Source organism: Choristoneura fumiferana, chromosome 12 (genome assembly GCF_025370935.1).
Source record: "Choristoneura fumiferana chromosome 12, NRCan_CFum_1, whole genome shotgun sequence".
NCBI classification, from domain to species: Eukaryota; Metazoa; Arthropoda; class Insecta; order Lepidoptera; family Tortricidae; genus Choristoneura; species Choristoneura fumiferana.
Genome location: NC_133483.1, coordinates 9,837,341 through 9,858,745, shown reverse-complemented (window position 1 = coordinate 9,858,745; position 21,405 = coordinate 9,837,341). Strand labels below are relative to the sequence as shown.

Sequence of the window (21,405 nt, the reverse complement as noted above, 5' to 3'; positions counted from 1 at the left end):
AACAACGACTCTCTGTATCCGCCACATAATTCTCCTAAAAATCAATCAAAACAGGAAAAACAGGATCGTAAATAGAAAGTAAATCTATGTAACCCCAAATTTAACGCGAGCGAAGCCGCGGGCAAAAGCTAGTAATATTATAAAACAGTTTCTTTCTTATGAAATATGCATAGGAAAAAAAAACTTTAATTCAGTTGGCTGAAGAGCAAGTTGCCCTCGAAGTTGTTGACGACTATGTATACCTGGGACAAACGGTCCAGTTAGGTAGGTCCAACTTTGAGAAAGAGATCACTCGTCGAATCCGACTCGGCTGGGCAGCGTTCGGGAAGCTTCGCAGTGTCTTTTCGTCCAAATTACCGCAGTGTTTGAAGTCAAAAATCTTTGACTAGTGTGTGTTGCCATACGGATCTGAGACGTGGGCGCTAACGATGGGCCTCATGAGAAAACTCAAAGTCACTCAGAGGGCTATGGAGAGGGCTATGCTCGGGGTTTCACTGCGGGATAGAATTAGAAATGATGATATCCGCAGTAGAACTAAGGTTACCGACATAGCCCGAAGAATTGCGAAACTAAAGTGGCAGTGGGTGGGGCACATTGCTCGCAGGACTGATGGCCGATGGGGTCAGAAGGTTCTCGAATGGCGTCCGCGGACCGGGAGACGAGCTGTCGGTAGGCCTCCAACAAGATGGAGCGACGACTTGGTTAAGATCGCGGGATCGCGGTGGATGCGGAAAGCACAAGACCGGTCTGAGTGGAGAGCCTTGGGGGAGGCCTATGTCCAGCAGTGGACGTCTTTCGGCTGACATGATGATGATGATGATGAAGAGCAAAATCCATTGCCTTATGAATTACGAATGCAAATCTAAAAGAAAAAAAACGCCTTTAATTTGTCAAAAAATTTCACTGCTGAAGTTCGAACGACTTTGTTTATCTTTCTTCAGTAAAGTAAAGTTTTCAATGAGCTTGTGTAAAATGAGTGGATCAAAGTTTGAAGTAAGATTTAACACCGCCAGACATATGTGAGAAGGCCGCAATTGTGAGTAATTAGTGCTTTACCGGAAAAATTTAAAAATAAATATCATTGCTGTTTATCATGGAACATAGATGTCAATGCTGTTTATGAATATTTTGTGAACTGGAAAACGGAATATAAAGCGTGGCCTCTTCTCTTGAACTTTCTTAGAAATATCGGGCTTCTACCTTGTGGTCGAAGTATTCAATGCTAAAAACTATGATGAAGACAAAAAAAAATTGACATTAAGATTCACTCAAAAATGACTGTAGGTATTATTATTTTTTTCAACATCTCTTTCTTTGTTGTACTTAAGTTTTGTTTTTTCGAAACTGTGTTGACGTACCTAGTACTTAGTGCATGTGGCGTAAAATGACGTCAGAAAATCAACTTAATTTGCATTTTCAACATATAACGCGAAAACACACAAGCGAAACTAATAAAACTAGGGATGATTTGGCAAACTGATTTAAATCTGGTAGCAATACAATGATTTAGCAGTGACATCGTGCTCATCCTGTTCAGGATCATCTTCGTAGAAGGGGACTCCTCAAAAGTTGATGGCACACACAAAATACTTTATATGATTGTCAAATTTGAATAACAATGTGTTTATAGGATATACATCACCTGCAGCCAGGGTCGTTTGCTGATGATGGAACTCCTCAAGGGCCGATAGCACAGATACGAAATTTTACATAATTTATTGAATCAGGCGTTACTTTGCGGAGGTCCATATCAATGAACTAAAAGAATTTCCTTGCTCACCCGCGACCTTAAGTCCCGGTTAAGTAAGTTAAGGTCGCGGGTGAGCAAGGAAATTCTTTTAGTTCACGAAATTTTACATTTACGTTCAACTAACTGACACAATTACTTTGTTCGCCCGCCACCTTTATGATAGCTACTTTATGTATAAAATGTGTGTTCATGCAGTTCCTTCACCTCCACACTGTAAGAACACACAAATCACACAAATCCATCTATCTCCACCACCAAATTACACTGGCGCGTTTCGAACTCAACTAGAGCTCATCTTCAGAGCAACACATCGTGTGGAGGTGGAGGAACTCCATGAAGATATATTTCTTGCATAAACGTATCATAAGGTCGCGGGTTAGCAAACTAATTGTTTTAGTTCATTGATATAGACATATGCAATGTAACGCCTGATTCAATAAATTATGTACGTTCAGGTTTGATGTACACATCACTTGAGAGACTAAAATATACATATAGCTAAAGTTATGAAAATAAAGTATATATGTAAATATGTACTCTTTATTGTATAAAAGAAACTGAACAAAATACAATACAAAGTTTTCAAAAACAAGCTGTAACTTAAATATGCTCTAAAAAAACGAAAATAAACATTAAATACCTTCCCTACGCCAAACCAAACAACTCAGTACGTAAAACAATTAATTTATAATTACCTCACCCTACCTGAACTCTACTGACTTTATTAGTGCAGTAATGACTGGCTGACTGACAGACAACGCATAGCCAAAATAACTGGTGCAGATACTTGAAAATTGTCATAGGTATGGACCTAAAATAATACAGAAGTGCACTAGGGAAAGATTTCTAGAAAATCCCATGGAATAGGAAAATATCTTAACTTTGTTTGTTTTTTGTTTGTTGGGGGTAATCTCTGAAACAACTGAGCTGATTTAAAAAAATCTTTTACCAATAGAAAGCTACACTATCACTGATTAACAGACTACTTTTTAAAAAATCCTTAGAATAAAAATACCTAAGTGAATTCAATTTCGGGGCAGGTTTTCAAAATTGTTTCAATAATACAACAATGTGTCTCTCATTGACAATTAAGAATATTAAAAAAGATCATAACAGTAATTCATGTCCCGCTCGCGGGAACTTTACAATTTCTTGGGATATAATCCTATATCGTGTATGTAGTCGCGGGCAAAAGAAACGCGTAGTACCTACTTTAACGTTTTCTAAAATTCCACCCATGATCAGCGAAACAGGGTTTCAAAGTCGGTACGAATTAATTTAGGTAATTACGTAACTATGTAGGTTGATTTTCGAATTCCATAATTTGCACCATCTGTCTATAACAACGTCTATCTGTATTTGTATTTCCATGTAGTCCTCTGAAAAATCAATCAAAACATGAAAAAAGAATCGCAGAAAGTAAATGTATGTAACCCCAAAATTAACGCGAGCGAAGCCGCGGGCAAAATCTAGTCATGTATAACACGTCAGGCTCAACTTCGACCACAAGTTTTTTCGTTCTTTTTGCGACACGAAAATGATTATGCAAATGTTATTTTTTTTAATGGTATCTTATTTATGTATGAAATTTGAATAAATTTTAATATTTCAGTATCTAAGGGTATTAATTTGAATCTGTCTGCACTTTGATTCTGAATTTGTATGAACTATTACTTATATAATTATAAACTTCCATAACTTAATTTCATCGCACTTTAAATTAATAAAACGTAATTACCGCAAACTGAATCAAAAGTATACGTGTTCATGTATTTCCATATGGAAAAGTCGCCTTCCCCTGCAACTGGTCTCAATAGTTCGGTCATTAAGGAGCTTTGTTGGTCGAAAATTTCCACAAATTGATTAAGGTTTTTCATGCTGAATGTTGGAGCCAAGATCTTCCGACGAGGACGCCATATAGGGACTGAAAAATAATTAAATAACCATCTTATATGTTAATAGCGTTCTAAGAAAACACCTTACTGTCCAACAATGAGTCTCATTTGGCTTAAAATATAACAGTGACTTGTTTTCCTTATCATCAAACATTTATCAAAAGATATCCTTAGATACACAAAAAAAAACGTGATTAAAAGTAACTTATTATGTTAATAAGGACAGTGTAATATTTAATTAGTAAATTCATAAAAAAACGATGCATTAGTTCTAGAGATTGATTACCTCTTATATATGTCGGCGGCCGATCGTAAAATCCGCCAGACGAAATTCCTAGGCATATCATGAAACGCCGCCATTTCATGATATGCTTAAAAGTTGGCCAGGCATATCACGATGTTCCTGAGAAATAATATGGCAGATCGATTAGAGCAACGCATTCGTCGATATTCCTAGGTCTATACTGGGCACATCGTAAAATAGTTTCTTTTTTCTCCGATATGGCGGCGTTTCATGATAAGCCTAAGAATTTCATGATCTGCCTAAACTGGCCAAATCATGAAATGGCGGCGTTTCATGATATGCCTAGGATTTCATGATGTGCCTAAACCTCGTTAGGCAAATCGTTAAACGGTGATTTTTAACGATATGGCGGAGGTCGTTTAGCCAATTCATGAAATGGCGGCATTTCACGATATGCCTAGGAATTTCGTGATTTGGCGGATTTTACGATCGGCCGCCGACATATATAAATAAACAATCTCACTGTCGAGCAATTTTTTTTTTTTACACAGAAATACGAAAAGGCTTCCGTTTTTTACAATCACGCCTGATGGTGCTACATTTAGGGTCGGGAGTAAATAAAATTAAGACATTAAATATGTTAGTGATCATTTATTAAAATACTACACCGAACGCCGCAAGCACACGAAGAAAGTGTCGTAGGGGGTAGGTTCGTGAACGCCGGTCTAATTTTACTCCTCGGTTAAAGGAAGGGTTATTGCTGCCACCGCGCTAGTACTCCCCTGGAACTCGGAGACGCCGTGGAGATGGAAAGCCGAAGGAGGCAGCTGGCAGGTTGCGAGGTACGCGCGCAAGACGTAACCCATGGGCAGATGCACGGAGTTGGTTGCGTAGACGTTCCCAGTTAAACTTAGATTTTAAGAAATACTTTTTGTGCTCTGGTTTGTGGGGACCTATGGGGGAGGAATTGCTATATATGTTTGTATGTGTGTGGCTGCGCCCACCGTCATTGCTCTTTATGAGAAATACATGAGTGTGCTACCGACTGGCTTGCGTATTACTCACCTCTCGCGCTCCTATATTTATCAGATTGCTATTTTTACATGATGAATTAAACTACTTTACGGATTATAATCATGCGTTTGCGATTTTAATATTTTGATTCCAACGTTTTGAGTCCATTTCAAGTCTCATTGTCACGGAAAAACTAAACACAAACATTACCGATTGAAGTAGTGCTACTTTTTTCAAGTTATAATAATTTGAATCGGGTAACGTTAACAATCCCTTATATAAGCTACTATGTAAAGAAAATTTACCGTTATTAAGTAACGTTATTTGAGTAACGTTACCATAATGTTAATTTATTAAGTAACATTATAATTTAATACCGGTACAAGGTATTTTTATGATTTAATCGTTACGTAACGTTACTTATAATGTGAATTTGGTAACGTTGACAAGCCCTAGTGTGGACTCAAGACAATACATTTTTAAATAACAATACATATAGTCCATTCAGGACAACATTGGACTCTAGAAAGTCACAGAAGAAGGGGTTCTAAACATTTTTTGTGAATTCGTAGTAATGATGATGATGATGATTAATAAATGAAGTAATATGACGAAGTCATAATTTTATTTACTTTGCAAGTAGATTAATACGTAATGTACTTAAAAATACACAATATTAATACGTAATTCTCTACGTAATATTTATTCAATTTACATTTATATATAATTTAATTACTGTTTCGTGCACTCATCCGCTTTCATTTCCTGTTTAAAAATATTCCACTCGTAGGTTCTGCTATGAAGTTCAAGCTTTTTCCATTCCAAATTTCATCAAATTTGGTGCAGTGCTTTAGTTGTGAAAAGTTAACGATTCGTATAATTATTAAAAGTCATCACATTTTGATCCAAACTGGCGATTAAAAACTATAAATAATTTAACAGTAACTTTCTTGACTTAACAATATTATAAACGTTATGTTTCTTGCAGAATGTTCTTTACCTGCCTCTTTAGGTATTTTATAGGAAGACGTTTCTGTTTTTAACTAAATAGGAAAAGTTTTTTAATTATAATTGCGAAAGTTTGTAAGTCTGTATGTTTGTTTGTTACCTACCTCTTTACGTCTTAACCGCTGAACCGATTTTGGTGAAATTTGGTATACATATAGTACAAGTCCCGGGGAAGGTGATAGATCAGATTTTATCCCGGAAAATTGTAAAGTTCCCGCGGAATAGCAATAAACGAGTACTACGATACCGAAGTTGCGGGCAAAAGTTAGTTAATGAATAAGTAAAACTAATATTGACGTTTTCGATATTTTAATGAGAATTAAGTTTAGACCGTATACTAAAAACTGCAATTTATTAAATGATTTCCTAAAGCGTGCATTTTAAAGAGCCTATTTTCCTTCTGTCCATTCCTATATTGAACAGACTGTACGTACTTACCTCGTACGAGTATATTGAATTAAATTGAATTAAGTGAATTAAAAATGCTTTATTGCAGACCAGGATCCATAGTTTGTTAGTAATAATGCATAAGTCTTATTTTTAAGGGTTAGTATTTTATTCTCTTTAACATATCAAATCAAAATAATCAATAAATATACTAAGTGATAGTTTACCGGCCTTTTTAGTCATAAATTTACACTAAAAACAAAAAGTAAGTAAGTATGAGTACCATACTAATTATAAATAGTGAAAAAAGTAAATATATAGGTATCATAATGTTTTGTGATGACGAGTTTTCATTTAACCTTTAATAAAAATGTAATTACCTGCAGCAAATATGCTCCCGTTTCCCGTTAGGGTCCTACAGTACCTCATGGTAGTGTCGTCCTTGTCCATGCATGACTTGAGAACTACGTCAACGGTCTCGGGGTCAGTCACAACTGGAAAATCGAGAATTCATAAAAATATTTTGTTTGCAATAATGTTTAAGAAAAAAACAGGTTAATAAATGACAGTTCAAAGAAACTAGTTGCACAAAATCAAACACATTATTATTCAAATAAAATTTCGTCAGATGTTTTGAGTACTTTTCAGGTAGCGTTTCCACCAGGGATGTGCGTGGATGTGTAGCGAGGAATATGTTTTTCATTAACCAATAGAAACGCTTCATTTACCTCGCCTCGCTCCGCTCAGTGGTTTCTACCAGAGATGTGCCGTGCGAGGCTGTGTAAATGAAGCGTTTCTATTGGTTAATGAAAAACACATCCCTCGCAACAAATCCTCGCACATTATTGGTAGAAACGAGGCTTTAAGCTAACGCGTTTTAAAAATTGCATGATTTTATATATAATTATCGTACCGCAAACTGGGGTTACATTTAGGGTTTGCAATATCCGTTGCCTTTTTTAAATTCGAATAAAATGAATAGTTCGATTTCGATCTTCGAATATTAGAATTTTTTGGATAATTTGAATATTTTGTGAAATGAAACGAAATAATGCTCTCCAAGAAGATGGGAAAGCTGATAAGGCGAGATCTCCGTAGTTCCAATACCCGCACTATTTATGATGGAGGCAATAGAGCGCAACCGGGGATAAAAAGTCTTTTTCCAGCAACATGGAAGATGCAACCTAACGAAGCTAAAAAATGCAAATGGCCAAACCGTCTGCACTAAGCCAGAAATCCTTACCGAGATTGAGAGTTTTTACGGACAGCTGTATGCTTCTCATGCTGCACAGCCTCTTCCTGATCCAAACGACATCAGAGACTCACTCATCACTATTACTAAAGATATCCCGGACCTCGAAATGAGCGAGATTAAGATTGCTCTGGGGCAGCTTAAAAACAACAAAGCTCCGGGTGAAGACGGAATAACTACAGAGCTTCTCAATGCTAGAGGCTTACCTGTACTCAGACAGCTTAAGAGGCTTTTTTCAATTCTGTCATTCACAATGGCACAACACAGGAGGTTTAGAACAGAAGCGTGGTGGTATTGTTCTTTAAGAAAGGCGATAAGGCTTTATTGAAGAACTATCGACCAATATCGCTTCTGAGCCACATATACAAGTTGTTCTCCAGGGTGATCACGAATCGTCTTACGGTAAAGTTTGACAAGTTTCGGCCCCCGGAGCAGGCTGGGTTTCATAAAGGCTACAGTATCATAGACCACATACACACAGTGAGGTAGATTATACAGAAGTCAGAGAAGTAAAATCAGCCCCTGTGTCTTGCTTGCTTTTGTGGACTATGAGAAAGCCTTCGACTCTGTTGAGACCTGGGCTGTTTTGGAATCTCTGCAACGCTGGTGTATCGATTGGCGATATATAGAGGTATTGAAATGCTAATATAGGTCCGCAACTATGCCCGTTCAGATCCGGGACTGTCAGACAGAGCCGATCCAGCTGCAAAGAGGAGTCAGGCATGATAATATCCCCGAAACTATTTTTCAATGCGCTGGAGGATATCTTTAAGTTACTAGACTGGAGCAGACATGGCATAAACATCAACGGCATAGCACATACATTTCTCACCTCCGTTTTACCGACGACATAGTTATAATGTCAGAGTCGCTGCAGGGATTGACTGACGCGCTGAACAGCATCAATACTGCTTCCCGACGAAGTGGGTCTCGGAATGAATTTGGGAAAACGTAGTGCAGGGCGTCCTGAGGCACGGACGACCTTAAGAGGGTCTCTGGCGGCGGATGGATGCGAGGGGCTGAAGACAGAGTGTTGTGGCGCGCCATGGAAGAGGCCTATGCCCAGCAGTGGACTGTTGTAGGCTGATGATGATGATGCACCCATTGTTATGATTTAAGTATTTAAAGTACTCCTAAAATATAAATACAACGAAAAAAGAAAATCAAAGCGACGACGAACAAGCAATATCAATACAAAAAAAAACAGTTAGTAAATATGATGGTATCTCGAAATTATAAGTCTGCCGTCTTAATATGCCGTATTGGGAATTCAATTATGAACGTTTCTGTACTTAATGTAAGTTAAAGTACGACTTAATCGTTTTGCTAAAGACGATACATATGTAATTATTTAATTCTTATTTTTGACTATTCAAAATAACCGTTTTATTCGAATTAGCAAAGCAACACTGCTAAATTCGAATTTCATATCTGTCGGATATTTGGATAATATGAATATTCGAATTGCAAACCCTAGTCACATTGATCAATTTAATAATTGAAACGTTTTTATCTCTTACTTATAGGCGTTAAAAAAAAATTTAAACATCAACTTTTTTAAGTCTTTATATTCCAAATTTGGATATTCTAACTTAAAAAAACCGAAGAAAAAATAATAATAACACTGTTACTTTGATACCCTATTTTTTTTAACGGCATTCGATGGTAACCCCACCCCATACAGCAGCATTTTTTCTAAAGAAATAAAAATAAATTGGTGAACAGGGTCAAATGTTACAAGCACTTTTGTTGTTTTGGGGTTACTTTGATCTAGAATAAAATTTCACTTTAAAGAATAATCAACTTTATTTCTTATTTTTTAATTTAAGGTTCCACTCATAACACACATAATTGCGGAAAATATTGTGAAACTAAAGAAACTCATGGGGTTGCTTTGACCAACGGTAAATGTCACCCCAGGCACTGATTAAAGACACCCGAACAAATAAAAAATAGAAAAATAAACATATTATTTGAAGTTGTGATATTTGACAAAGCTAAAATAATATTACTCGTGTGTGTTAGCGTGATAAGCCCTGTATGTGGTATTTTGACTAAGAGTGAAAATCACGAATGTTTAAGGCATTATAATACAAAGCTATACCTAAATAAACTTTTGGCCTGATAATATTCATTGCTAACGTTTCATCGCAATACCCACGTTGTTAATTTAGAAGTTATTCAAGAATTGAAAGTAGTAAAAAACATTACTTATATTTTCACATTTGATTTGTGCCGTTGCCAATCACACTTATTGACTGCGTCAGAGTAAATGATGAGAGTAACTATCGATATTACCAACCATAAAAACAAAAAAAAGATGCAAGTAAAATGGAAGTGTTTATCAAAGTCACCCCGTGATTCAAAGTAAACCCCCAGTTTACGGTAATCGTTTTTTTTTATAAAATAGGTTATTTAATGTAACAATAGTATAACAGACGCGTTACCGCGGTTTGAGCTCAATTAATCATTTAAGTAATGTAAAAACAAATTGGCTTGATGAACAGTTACCTACTTACCTATATACAACTTAGGTCCCATCCAAAATGAAGAAAGACCACCTTGGTTGTTGGCTATACGAGCGGCTTTTTTAAATAAATTCATCCAATCTGCAAAAAAAAATATGTACATAAAATAAATAGGACACGAAACGCAGCGAAAAATTCAAAAATCGAAACTTTTTTTTTCAGAAATTACGAGACCTTTTTAGTTAAGTAATTAATATGTATCATTGTGTTTTTTTTTCTTTTTCTATATTTTTTTTTTGGAAACATTAGTTTTTGTACAATGCTGTACAATTTGTTTTATTTCCTGTCTATTCTACAATGCTGTAATTTACGTCCTGCAATTGTACCAAAATAATATAAATAAATAGGTAGGTAGGTACCTGGAGCTTAAAAGTATACAAATATAATTAGCTCATGTTCGAGGCTTTACCCATGTGCAAAACTAAAGGACGGCTCCCTATCCCGTGTCAATTTTGCTAATTTCTCATAAGTGCACCTTCCTTCATGCATCTTTATGAAATTTTATTGTCTGCCAATTTAAATTAAGGGCAGAAATTGTTCGTGACAATGGCGTGTTTTAATAATATTGTGTTTTTACTTCATTATAAGCTTCCAAAAACTCATCGTTTTAATTAACTCTTATGTACGCTCGTGCACACTTTAGTGAGAAAATTGTATTGGATTTGAATACGTGATTATCTAGTTTAAGGATCAAAGTATAATACAGCAAAAAGTTAAAAATTAACTAGTAAGTACCTAATTACATAGTACATAGTAGGCAAATTAAGAACGAAAACGGCACCATTACACCATAGTTTTACTAATGAAAATAATGTATTTAGAACTTTTTCTGTGAACCAAAATGTTATTGAAAATTTGAACATTAACATGTACTTACATATTTTTTGCACCAAACGTATAAACACAGGGTTCTATTTTAACTTACAAAACAACTTATCGCAATTTTACAGTTAATAAATTTGTTATTGGCAAATTATTGTTTCAAAAATAATTATTTTGTCATGTTTCATATTACCAAGTATTATTTAGTAAAATGTATCGTTTGGCATAAAGCACTCTTCCCAAAATATTGCATAGCATAATAACCTACTTTTCTGGTAGCAGTTCGTTTCTGTGGGGGGCGCAGTTCTAACCTAACTTAACCATTGACATCTATGTACCTTACGGCACTAGACTAGCTGTTAGGAACAAAACGCGCGGTGTATCAAGCGCTGACAAAAATGCCCGAACATGACCGAAGAAAGCCGATCTCGCCTGCATTAGTATTGGGGATTACGCCAGGGGCGCATTAAGGGACGTGCAATAAAATTGTTAAGGAACCTACCTAGTAAAATTATTCGACCCTATTACTTTCCAAATTGAACATTATTATTAAAGAAAATGCATTTTATTAAGTGAATGTTGTAAGTAAGTAGTGAAATGTTCAGTCTACGTTTCAAAATTAAATTAAATAAATATCATTGGACACTGGACACCAATTATGATATTGTTTCATATTATTTCGTGTGCAGTGCTCGTCGACATCACAATCCCACATGACGAGAACCTCGTGAAGGCCGAGAAGGACAAACTCAGCAAGTACCTTGACTTGGCTAATGAGGTGACTGCTATGTGGGATGTTGACTCGACGATCATTGTCCCGATAGTCGTTTCGGCAAACGGTCTAATACCAAAGAGTCTCGACCAACATCTCAAGAGACTCTCGCTAGATGGCTGGATCAAGGGCCAGATACAGAAGGCGGTACTTCTGGACACGGCACGCATCGTCCGGAGGTTCCTCACTCTGCGGCCCTGACCACCGGTAGCTTGGGCCCTGCCCCGTTACCGGCGGCAAACTAGGTTAGGTTTTATAATATTTTTATTTTGTATGTACTTTTCTGTATTTTACTTTTTATAACTATTATAACCTAAGAATGAAAGAAAAATAAAGAACATAATGGGTAATAATAATAATTTATTCAGAAAAATTGCGGTACAATTTTAAACATACAATCTTTTGATAAAATCTACGTACCACGTGTGCCTGAACTAAGGTTACTAAGTGAACCCTGTATCTCAGGCTAACTAGCATATTTACAAACTAAAATAATCACATAGTGAATAAACAATGTACACCGTATATGGAACTTGTTAGAATTGCAAACGTAAGTACTTGAAATCCAAACAATTAAAATTAACATACCAAAATATGTAAAACATATTAATATTTAATAATACTTTATATTTACTAGGTAATGATATGCCTATATAACTGCGTGTCAGTGGAACTTTTTATTGGGTCAAAGACTCAAAGTCGATAGGTACTAGTCGTAAAATTGCTGACGTATTTCTTTACATTTACCTAGTTACTTATTTGCTTTATTTAGATATTGTGTAAGTGTTTCTTAGAGTACAATTTTTTTATAGTTAAGGTTAGTAGGACATTATTAAAGTTCGTGATTTATATATAAAACCAAATTTGAAAATAAATTTGAGTAAGTATAAATAATATTAAGTTAAAGTTAAATTAATATAGGAAAAAAAAACGAATAAATAAAGACAGGAAAACCCTGGCGCTCTTAGGCCGCGCCTTCATAATCAATGGTATTCAGTCATATTTTTCAGTCGTACTTTTGCGGGGCAGTCCGCAGCATCTGTACTATGACCACAAGGTTTCTTATAGTGCATGCAGGTCGCACAATTAGGATCCTCAGTTTTCTTTGGACATTCTTTTATTGCGTGACCTTGGTTGCCATAGTGGCCGCAGGTGTAGGCGGAATCCCGACATGATTTGGCCGCATGCCCATACTGCTGACACTTGTAGCATCTTGTGACCAGAGTAAAGTCTCCGGAGTACCGAAAAGTGTCTCGATGAGGGCTACGGCATAGATGTCGCTAGTGTCGCTGCTTAAGTGGCTAAATAAGAAACAACACAAGCTGAGATATGAGGTGCATAGGAGAAATTCGTGTCTGTATCGTTGTCCAGCGGTGGTTTAGCGGTATAGCACACGGCACGGAATGCCGAGGACCTGGGTTCTATTCCCAGCGCTGGTCTTATTTTTCTGGTTTTTCTGTGCATCTTTATTTCAGTTTGTATTTTCGATATTTTGTATATGTTTTATAAATTAAAACTACCTATACTATGCCTGTTAACGAATAGAAAAACAATTTTTAAGCTACCTTTACGAATAACAAAGTTATAAAGGTTTGAAATTCAAGATTAGACAGAGAAAGACATACTGGCATGTGACGTCACACGCCAGTACTGTAACATTATTACTCAGGCCTTATCAGAAATGAATAAAAGCACTGTAGTAAGTAACGCACGTAATTAAAGCCACCTAACACCTCAATAATTGGCCGAAATTAATGTGATCGTCTAGTTTTAATTATTAAGGACCCTCTGATACGTTGTGTAAATTTTACTTATGCCACAAAGTAAGAAAATGCTTAGTTTCAGAAAGTTAAAATTAAAAGATGAATTATGTTATGTAATTTCGTTAGAATAACAAAGACAAGTAGGTGATATGAGTAATCAGTCGCCGCCTCTGCTTCCTCGCCGAACAAAGTCGCATCTAGGACAAATACCCGAGCACAAGGGGACACTTAAGAATAAGACCTTTAGTCGTATGGGGGAATCCTAATCGATTTGAAAATCTAGGCCTCCCAGCACACCTCAATAGCCTAGTCCCACACATAGATCGTTAGAAGGCCCCTGCCCCGATCTCATGTGCCCATCAAAGCCTTTGAACCAATCCTAAAACCCTAAAAATAATTACCTTCTTCCAAACCGTCACACTAAGTACATTTCAAAAATAAAAACGCCCGAAAAAAAACGCTGCTTGAAAAGACAATTAAAAATTAAAAAATAATTATGCGCTACCTAGCTGTTGCCCGCGACTTCACCTGCGAAGAATTCGTTTATCTCTATCCCGCGGGGACTATGCTGATTTCCCGCAAAGTTAGCCTAAGTTAATTTAGTATAAAGTATCTAGTAATATTTTTTTATCAAAGCGTCGTCGGTGTCGGGGGACCGCTAAGGTTAACATGAAACTAAATATGTTGTATTTTTTAAAGTATTAACCTTAGCGTCCCCCGACACCGACAACGCTTAGATAAAAAAATATTACTAGATACTTATACTAAATAACTTAGGCTAATTTTGCGGGAAATCAGCATAGTCCCCGCGGGATAGAGATAAACGAATTCTTCGCAGATGAAGTCGTGGGCAACAGCTAGGTAGCGCATAATTATTTTTTTCTTTTAATTGTCTTTTTAAGCAGTGTTTTTTTTTCGGGCGTTTTTATTTTTATTTTTGCTGGCGTTTTTTAAGTCGGGGGTTTTTTAAATTTTAAATTTAAGTTTTTATTTCATGTTTTTTAAACTTTGATATATATTTTTTTAAAGTGTACTAGTGTGTTGGATATCCTGGCTGCAGCATCAGCTCATCTTGTTGCCACCATTGCATTGTATGTAGAATCAAATACTGATCAAAAGGAATTAAACACGAAATATCTGCTATTATTTTTTCAAGAGTATACTGGTGTTCTGTATGTCCTGGCTGCAGCATCAGGTCGTCGTGTTGCCACCACTGCATTGTATGTAGAATCAATTACTGATCAAAACGAATCCAAACACGACATATGTGCTATTATTTTTTATAGAGTGTACTATTGTGCTGGATATCCTGGCTGCAGCATCAGCTCATCCTGTTGCCACCATTTCATTGTTTGTAGAATCAAATACTGAACAAAACGAACCTTAACACGATATATCTGCTATAGTTTTATTAAGAGTGTACCTACTAGTGTTCTGGATATCTTGGCTGCAGCATCAGGCCGAGAATTCCATAATCTTGCATAGTTATATAGCATAGTTATGTTTCAAATTTTAGGCTCCAAATATGTTTGAAAGTAAAGTAAATATCCATTATGCGTCTAAGATTCCTACCGCAGCGAACAAAAGAGCTGATGATCTTGAAACGGCTGAACCGATTTGAATAAATCATATCTAAGATTCATCGCTAGAAAACCAGCTTTCAAATAAAAAAAACCGCATTCAAATCGGTCCACCCGTTTAAGAGCTACGGTGCCACAGACAGACAGACATAGCGGTCAAACTTATAACACCCCTCTTTTTCGTCGGGGGTTAAAAATTAGATTCATTCATCGCCTTTAACATTTTAGAGGGGGGGGGATGCTACTCTCTAATCGGCCGCCCACCTCGGTTTCGTCAGCTCCTTGGAGGCCGTCACCGAGGCTCGTCCGGACAAGAGCTTTACACGTCACCGTCCCTGAATCGAGCCGTAGACGACGTGTATATTGACCCAAGTGTATATAATGATTCTAAATTATGATAATATAAGTAAATAAATAAAACATAAAAAAACACGCTTCCAATTATTCTTATGCAATAAACTTAATTCATTAAACGCGGCTCTGCTTTTGTCTTAATGTCAAACACGCCGAAAAACGAAAACAACCAAACGAATAACCAAATAAAACTATGCCTAGAACCTTAGGATTGAAGAAATTGTGAAATATCCAACCGTCCGCTTCTACTAACTATAATTTATATCTTAACCATTCCGAAAATACTACAAAATAAATTGATCACCTTTCCTATAAATATAGCTACAAATCTAGAACTACTATTCAATCGCTCGCCCCTATTATTTGTACAACAAAAGTACCTTAATCAATTAAGTAAATTAAACAATGCGTTATAATTAATTAAGTTTTGGTTACAAGTGAGTAATTGGTTAATTTTAGATTCAATAGTTTCAATAAAGTACCTAGAAGTAGATATAATAAAGCAAAATAGTCAACTCAGATTTCAGTTTATAATACTAATAATAATTGTCTCAAAAATATATCTAAAACTTAGCTGCCGATAATATTATATCGTCCTGATTAACGTCGCATCTCAGCTACTGCAAGATCGAGATATCTCGGCCTGCCTCACGAACAAAGAGTCTAGTCCACAAACCACACTTAACACTACACTGAACTATACACAGTTTGATAATAAGTCCACGTATACATACGATCGAAATCGGGATTCGCTCTCGTATATTTTATCGGTTTATTTTATTTAACGAATACACAGATACACTAACTTTTATACTATGAATTAATTTTAACACATATGTAAGTAAGAACACCGTAGCGTCTCGCGTCCCGAAATTAACTACCTTCCAAACTTCCTTTCAAAACAAAGCTCTCCTTGGCCTATCCCTACTATCAAACTTATAATAAAAAAACCATGCATTCGAATTTCGAGAACGTTCCACAAACTCCCATAAATCTATAACTTTATTAGTCTACTTGAGCAAAAATTAACACGGCCGGTCTCACGCACTACTCGAACGCATAAATCGTTGACACTTGAAAACGAAATTCTAGGACCTCTTAGAACACTTGTACGCGATGTAATAAATTTAAGTTATTTATGATGTTTGTATTATTTAATTCGTCAACAACGCAAGTAAATATATTATTATATGTATATAGGAACCTAATATATAGATACATAATATTGTTACCAAGCTTCTATAAACGTTGGTTACAGTACCGCCATACTTGCTGCATAGGGAAAAGCGTTTGAGAAAGAGACAGGTATATAGATTTTTTCAAAAAATCTTTATAAATCCAATTTTCAGTCGATTTAAATTTTCTCTTTGCTAAACACTATCTGTTTATCTATATTTTAATAATAATATTAAGATTTGGCAAAATCAGGACTTGTCAAATACCGTATTTTAAAAAGGTTTTTTTTTTACCTTCATGACTTCCTCCTAGCAAATGAGCGTGTCCTATAATGGGTAACTCCTGAAGCTCGCCTGGAGATATTTCTGTATAAATCTTTCGAATCCTCCTTCTCTGCCACCTCAAGTATACAATCCAGAATGCAACAGCAATTAGTAATAACTGCCAAAACATTTTTGTGTCACTATTTTTTTTTCAACGCAAACAATCTGCGACCGTCTTACTTATCAGAGTGTCTGAATTGTATTGAATTCTGGCGGAGAAAAAAAATACATAATTTTTTCTGACCAAATGGCAAATATCAAGATCATAGAACCAGTTCGTTGCAAAATAACATCTCAACTCTGATGTATAGCCGATTTATCCTTCCGTGTCTTATCATGTAAACAAACACTTCTCGAAGGCCCCGTCACACTTTTCTCTTGGATTGAATGTTCCTATATAGGTACTTAAAGAAACTCAGAAAGTATTGAAATCAACTATGTAACCCTATGTAACCACTGAAAAATATCATTTCAATTAAGATTGTCTTTAATAATCGAAGGAACGAATGAATAATCTCAAAAATGTCTGACATTGCAATGTCTAGATTGTCAGCTATTCAAATAAATAGTAGATTGTACAACACGAGCATAAAACGAGCCATTTTACCCAAGATGTTCATATAGCCACCCGAGCCGGTACGGCGAGGGTGGATAGACACGTCGAGGGGAAAATGGATTTAATGCTCGAGTTTTACACTCTGCTTTTCAGTTCGATGGCGAGAAATGAAATAGCAACAGTGAAAACAATTGGCTAAGTAAAGTTTTTTGGAGAGGCGCTAATTATATTTTTTTTCGATAGTCGACGTCTTAATAATCGAGGAACTGCAGCTCTTTTATTTTTATTTCCTCTTATTAATTAGAAATATTTTTTTAAGTGGTCGATATGACGTTTGTGAGATTGAAATTGCAGAACCGTTGAGGCTTAGTACTTAGTAGAAACAGTAAAAAAAAAAAAACGAAGTCAACTGTCACTGCTGTCACTGTCAAGTAGAATCTAACCTAAAACCGTTTTATTTACTTTGCGATTTTTTTTCAATTTGGTGCGATCAGTGTTTTTTGGATAATTTTTAAAGACCTCTCAGCACAAACTCAGTACTTTAAAATTTGCCGCATTTCTCCACGACCTTTGCATGATAATTGGACCACGATTGGATAGTTTCGACGACTATTTTGGCTCTGCTTCTTCGACAACGCTATCTTGCAGTCTCGACGACACTTGGCTTGATATTTGGACTGCCTTACGAGTAAATTCGAATCACAGTATCCCTACAATGGATTCAGACGACTCCGACAGTATTCGAGTTGAAATGGAGCATTACAGAAATGTTCTCTAATGCTTTGTACGTTGGTCTATGAAATACAGACGAGATTTTCAGAATTCTGCGTATTTATGCATCCTAGTCTTTACAAGCGACTTGGTGCAAGTCAGCTTCATCTTCCACTGCAAGTTGCTCATCAACAACATGATTATACGAACCCTCTAGCCCTTCAACATCAAACACAGCAAAGGAGAACATAACAGAAGGGAGAGATATCGTGTTTTTTAACAAAACAATAAAAAGGACATGGTCTCAGTAAGAGTCATGCTATACATTTAAATATTTATGCATAAATGGGTTTATATTCTTATTTCAAAGTGTATTGAAGGAAGAGTTTCTGCTAAATCATTTACAGAATGAAGTGGCTTTGTGTGGCTACTAAAAAGGGGGTGATTCCATATAAAGTCATAGCGACCTTGAGGTTACATGTGAAATGCGTGATTTGAAGATTAAAAGAATGCGTATTTTTGAAGCGTCTCTGTTATTAACCATAACCACATAAAATTATGAAAGCTGTCTTATTGCATGTGTTTAGATAGTTTTAGTTAATTTGCAGAGTAATATATATAAAATGCAATAATTTATGTTTTATTTATTTCATAAATGTACAAATTATCATAAAAACGTTTAGCATAAGCTAAACGCATTGCATGTGTTTTAGATGGTTTTAGTTAATTTGCAGAGTAATATAATAAAAATGCAATAATTTATATTGTTTTATTTCATAAATACACAAATTATCATAAAAACGTTTAGCATAAACATATGTCTCAAAAGACCTGATTTATTGGAACATGTATGTATATATATAATATTCCTGGCAAAGGGTAATTTAAAAACAAGTCGTATTTTTAATAAATTAAATATTGTGCCATCCCCATAAAGGCATTAGAATACTACTAAGAAATACAAGGAAATACAACACAAATATTATAGGTCACTATGTGTTAAACCGGGATTTTAGTTTACTTTGCATCAAAAGATGTCACTATCTCGTCTCAAGGAAAAGCTGAATCGCGCTGTAAAGATTTTTCCGGCAGGCTATAAAAGGGCTGTCAATCATATTAAACTTTTCATTTCCTAAGCAACCATGGTTTGATTAACTTGTGTGTTATATGTGTAAACAATATGCGTACCATTGATCATAAGTTATAACAAAACCGTGGTGATTTACTTGTATTTTTAGTACTTGTACTTGTGACAGTGACCCTAGATTGTATTGTTTGTTCTACCAGTTGAACTGGATGTGTGTATATATACTAGCTTTTGCCCGCGGCTTCGCCCGCGTGGAATTCGGTTGTTCCGCGCTGTTCCCTCGGGAACTGTTTATTTTTCCAGGATAAAAAGTAGCCTATATCACTCTGTGGCCCATAAACAATCTCTATGCCAAAATCACGTCGATCCGTCGCTCCAATGCGACGTGAAAGACGGAGAAACATACAAACACATACACTTTCGCATTTATAATATTAGTATGGATATATATGGCATTCAACCGTTTTATTTGTCTGACTCTAATACATACATGACCGGGAATCGAACCTAATCAAAATCTCTGTGAGCAATGTTACAAATTCTGCACATTTTTCGTTATTTTTGATGATGTAAATCATAAGTGAAAAGAAACATATTTTACAAGATTTTATTCGACTTGCAATGTACGAGTATGTATGTATTATAATTATAAACCAAAATGAGAATACAAATTTAAAGTACCATTAGCTTAGCACAGCAGTACTTATACTGATTACAGATTAGATGACAATGCAAGACAAGTATAGTCAACAAAAAGTATTGTGAGGAAAAATAAAAGCTTACACAATAAAAACCAAAAATGATATTATTAAGAAAAAAAATTTGCTGACTGTACTTTTTATCGACTGTACTTGCATTGTCAACTAAAAATACATTTCTGTATTAAGAGATTGTCATGTTCAAAATTACATTTCCGTGCTAAATCTTAAATCTATTCTATTCTTTCCATTAACCATTGAGGAGTTTCGTGGTACTCTATGCCTCTTTTTTTATGGAAAAATGCATGTCCTTGGAAAAACAGGTTATGCTCCTTCACTGGCTTTTTCTTGCAACCAAAATAAAAACACCAATGTGTGTTTACATCCACCTGAAAAAAAGATCAAAATTATTATAAATCCTTACTTATATTTAATATTATAACGTGAAAGGAACTCTGTCTGTTGAACTTTTCATGCTTCAACCGCTGAACTGATTTAGCCGAAATTCATTATGTAGGTAGTTGGAGTCCTGAGGAAAACATAGGCTACTTTTTGTCTCACAGTTTTATCCCGAAAAAATACATAGTACTTGCAGGAAAGCAATAAGCGAATTCTTCGTAGACAGAGTCGCGGCAACAGCTAGTTATAATATAATGTTTCACTAACCACAGAAATTTACTCTATCATAATATTTACCAGCCAATGCAGAACAACATCACCTGTCGCATCAATCACATTGTCAGTTGATATCTAAGTAAATGGTCACAATATAGGTAATAATTATTTTTGTTATTCTGTGCTCTCAAACAACTTTGGTCCGGCAACATATTCAACTTTGATGCCCTAAAATGTAATGTAAAAAAAAATAGACAAGAAACTGTATGATATACTTTTGTACTTACGTTCATCCATTTTACCGGTGCGGACAAGAGTGCTTTATCTCCTTGATTTCGGCAACATTGCATACTTATCACTGTGTCAAAATATTCTAGACTCATAGCCATGTGTGGCAAGTTCCTTGAATCTGCTCGCACAAATTCACTCATTTCGTATTGAAAGGTGAAGCCGCTAAAATAGAAAATATGGTCCAAAAGTCAAGCCACGTGTCGTCGAGACTGCAAGATAGCGTTGTCGAAGAAGCAGAGCCAAAATAGTCGTCGAAACTATCCAATCGTGGTCATGCAAAGGTCGTGGAGTGCTGAGAGGTCTTTAAAAATTATCCAAAAAACACTGATCGCACAAATAAAAAAAAAATCGCAAAGTAAATAAAACGTTTTGAGGTTATTCTACTTGACAGTGACAGCAGTGACAGTTGACTTCGTTTTTTTTTTAGTGTTTTACTAAGTACTAAGCCCTCAACGGTTCTGCAATTTCAATCTCACAAACGTCATATCGACCACTTAAAAAATATTTCTAATTAATAAGAGAAATAAAAATAAAAGAGCTGCAGTTCTCGATTATTAAGACGTCGACTATCGAAGAAAA

The 21,405-nt window shown here is 35.6% G+C and overlaps 1 protein-coding gene across 2 annotated transcripts in view; it reads right to left on the bottom strand.

Moving 5' to 3' along the window:
* The window catches only part of LOC141433268 (cytochrome P450 4C1-like), a 32,349-nt gene extending 15,272 nt beyond the window's left edge, over positions 1–17,077 (bottom strand). The window contains exons 1-4 of one of the 2 annotated variants that reach the window (XM_074095232.1): positions 16,839–17,077; positions 10,070–10,159; positions 6,679–6,792; positions 3,489–3,674 (exon numbers count right to left, since the gene is read on the bottom strand). In XM_074095232.1, coding sequence (XP_073951333.1) covers positions 3,489–3,674; positions 6,679–6,792; positions 10,070–10,159; positions 16,839–16,998 — 550 coding nt within the window. In that variant the 5' untranslated portion in view covers positions 16,999–17,077. The remainder of the gene's footprint in view (positions 1–3,488; positions 3,675–6,678; positions 6,793–10,069; positions 10,160–16,838) is intronic. The other variant, XM_074095233.1, reaches the window with a different exon arrangement.
* Positions 17,078–21,405: the final 4,328 nt, after the last annotated feature.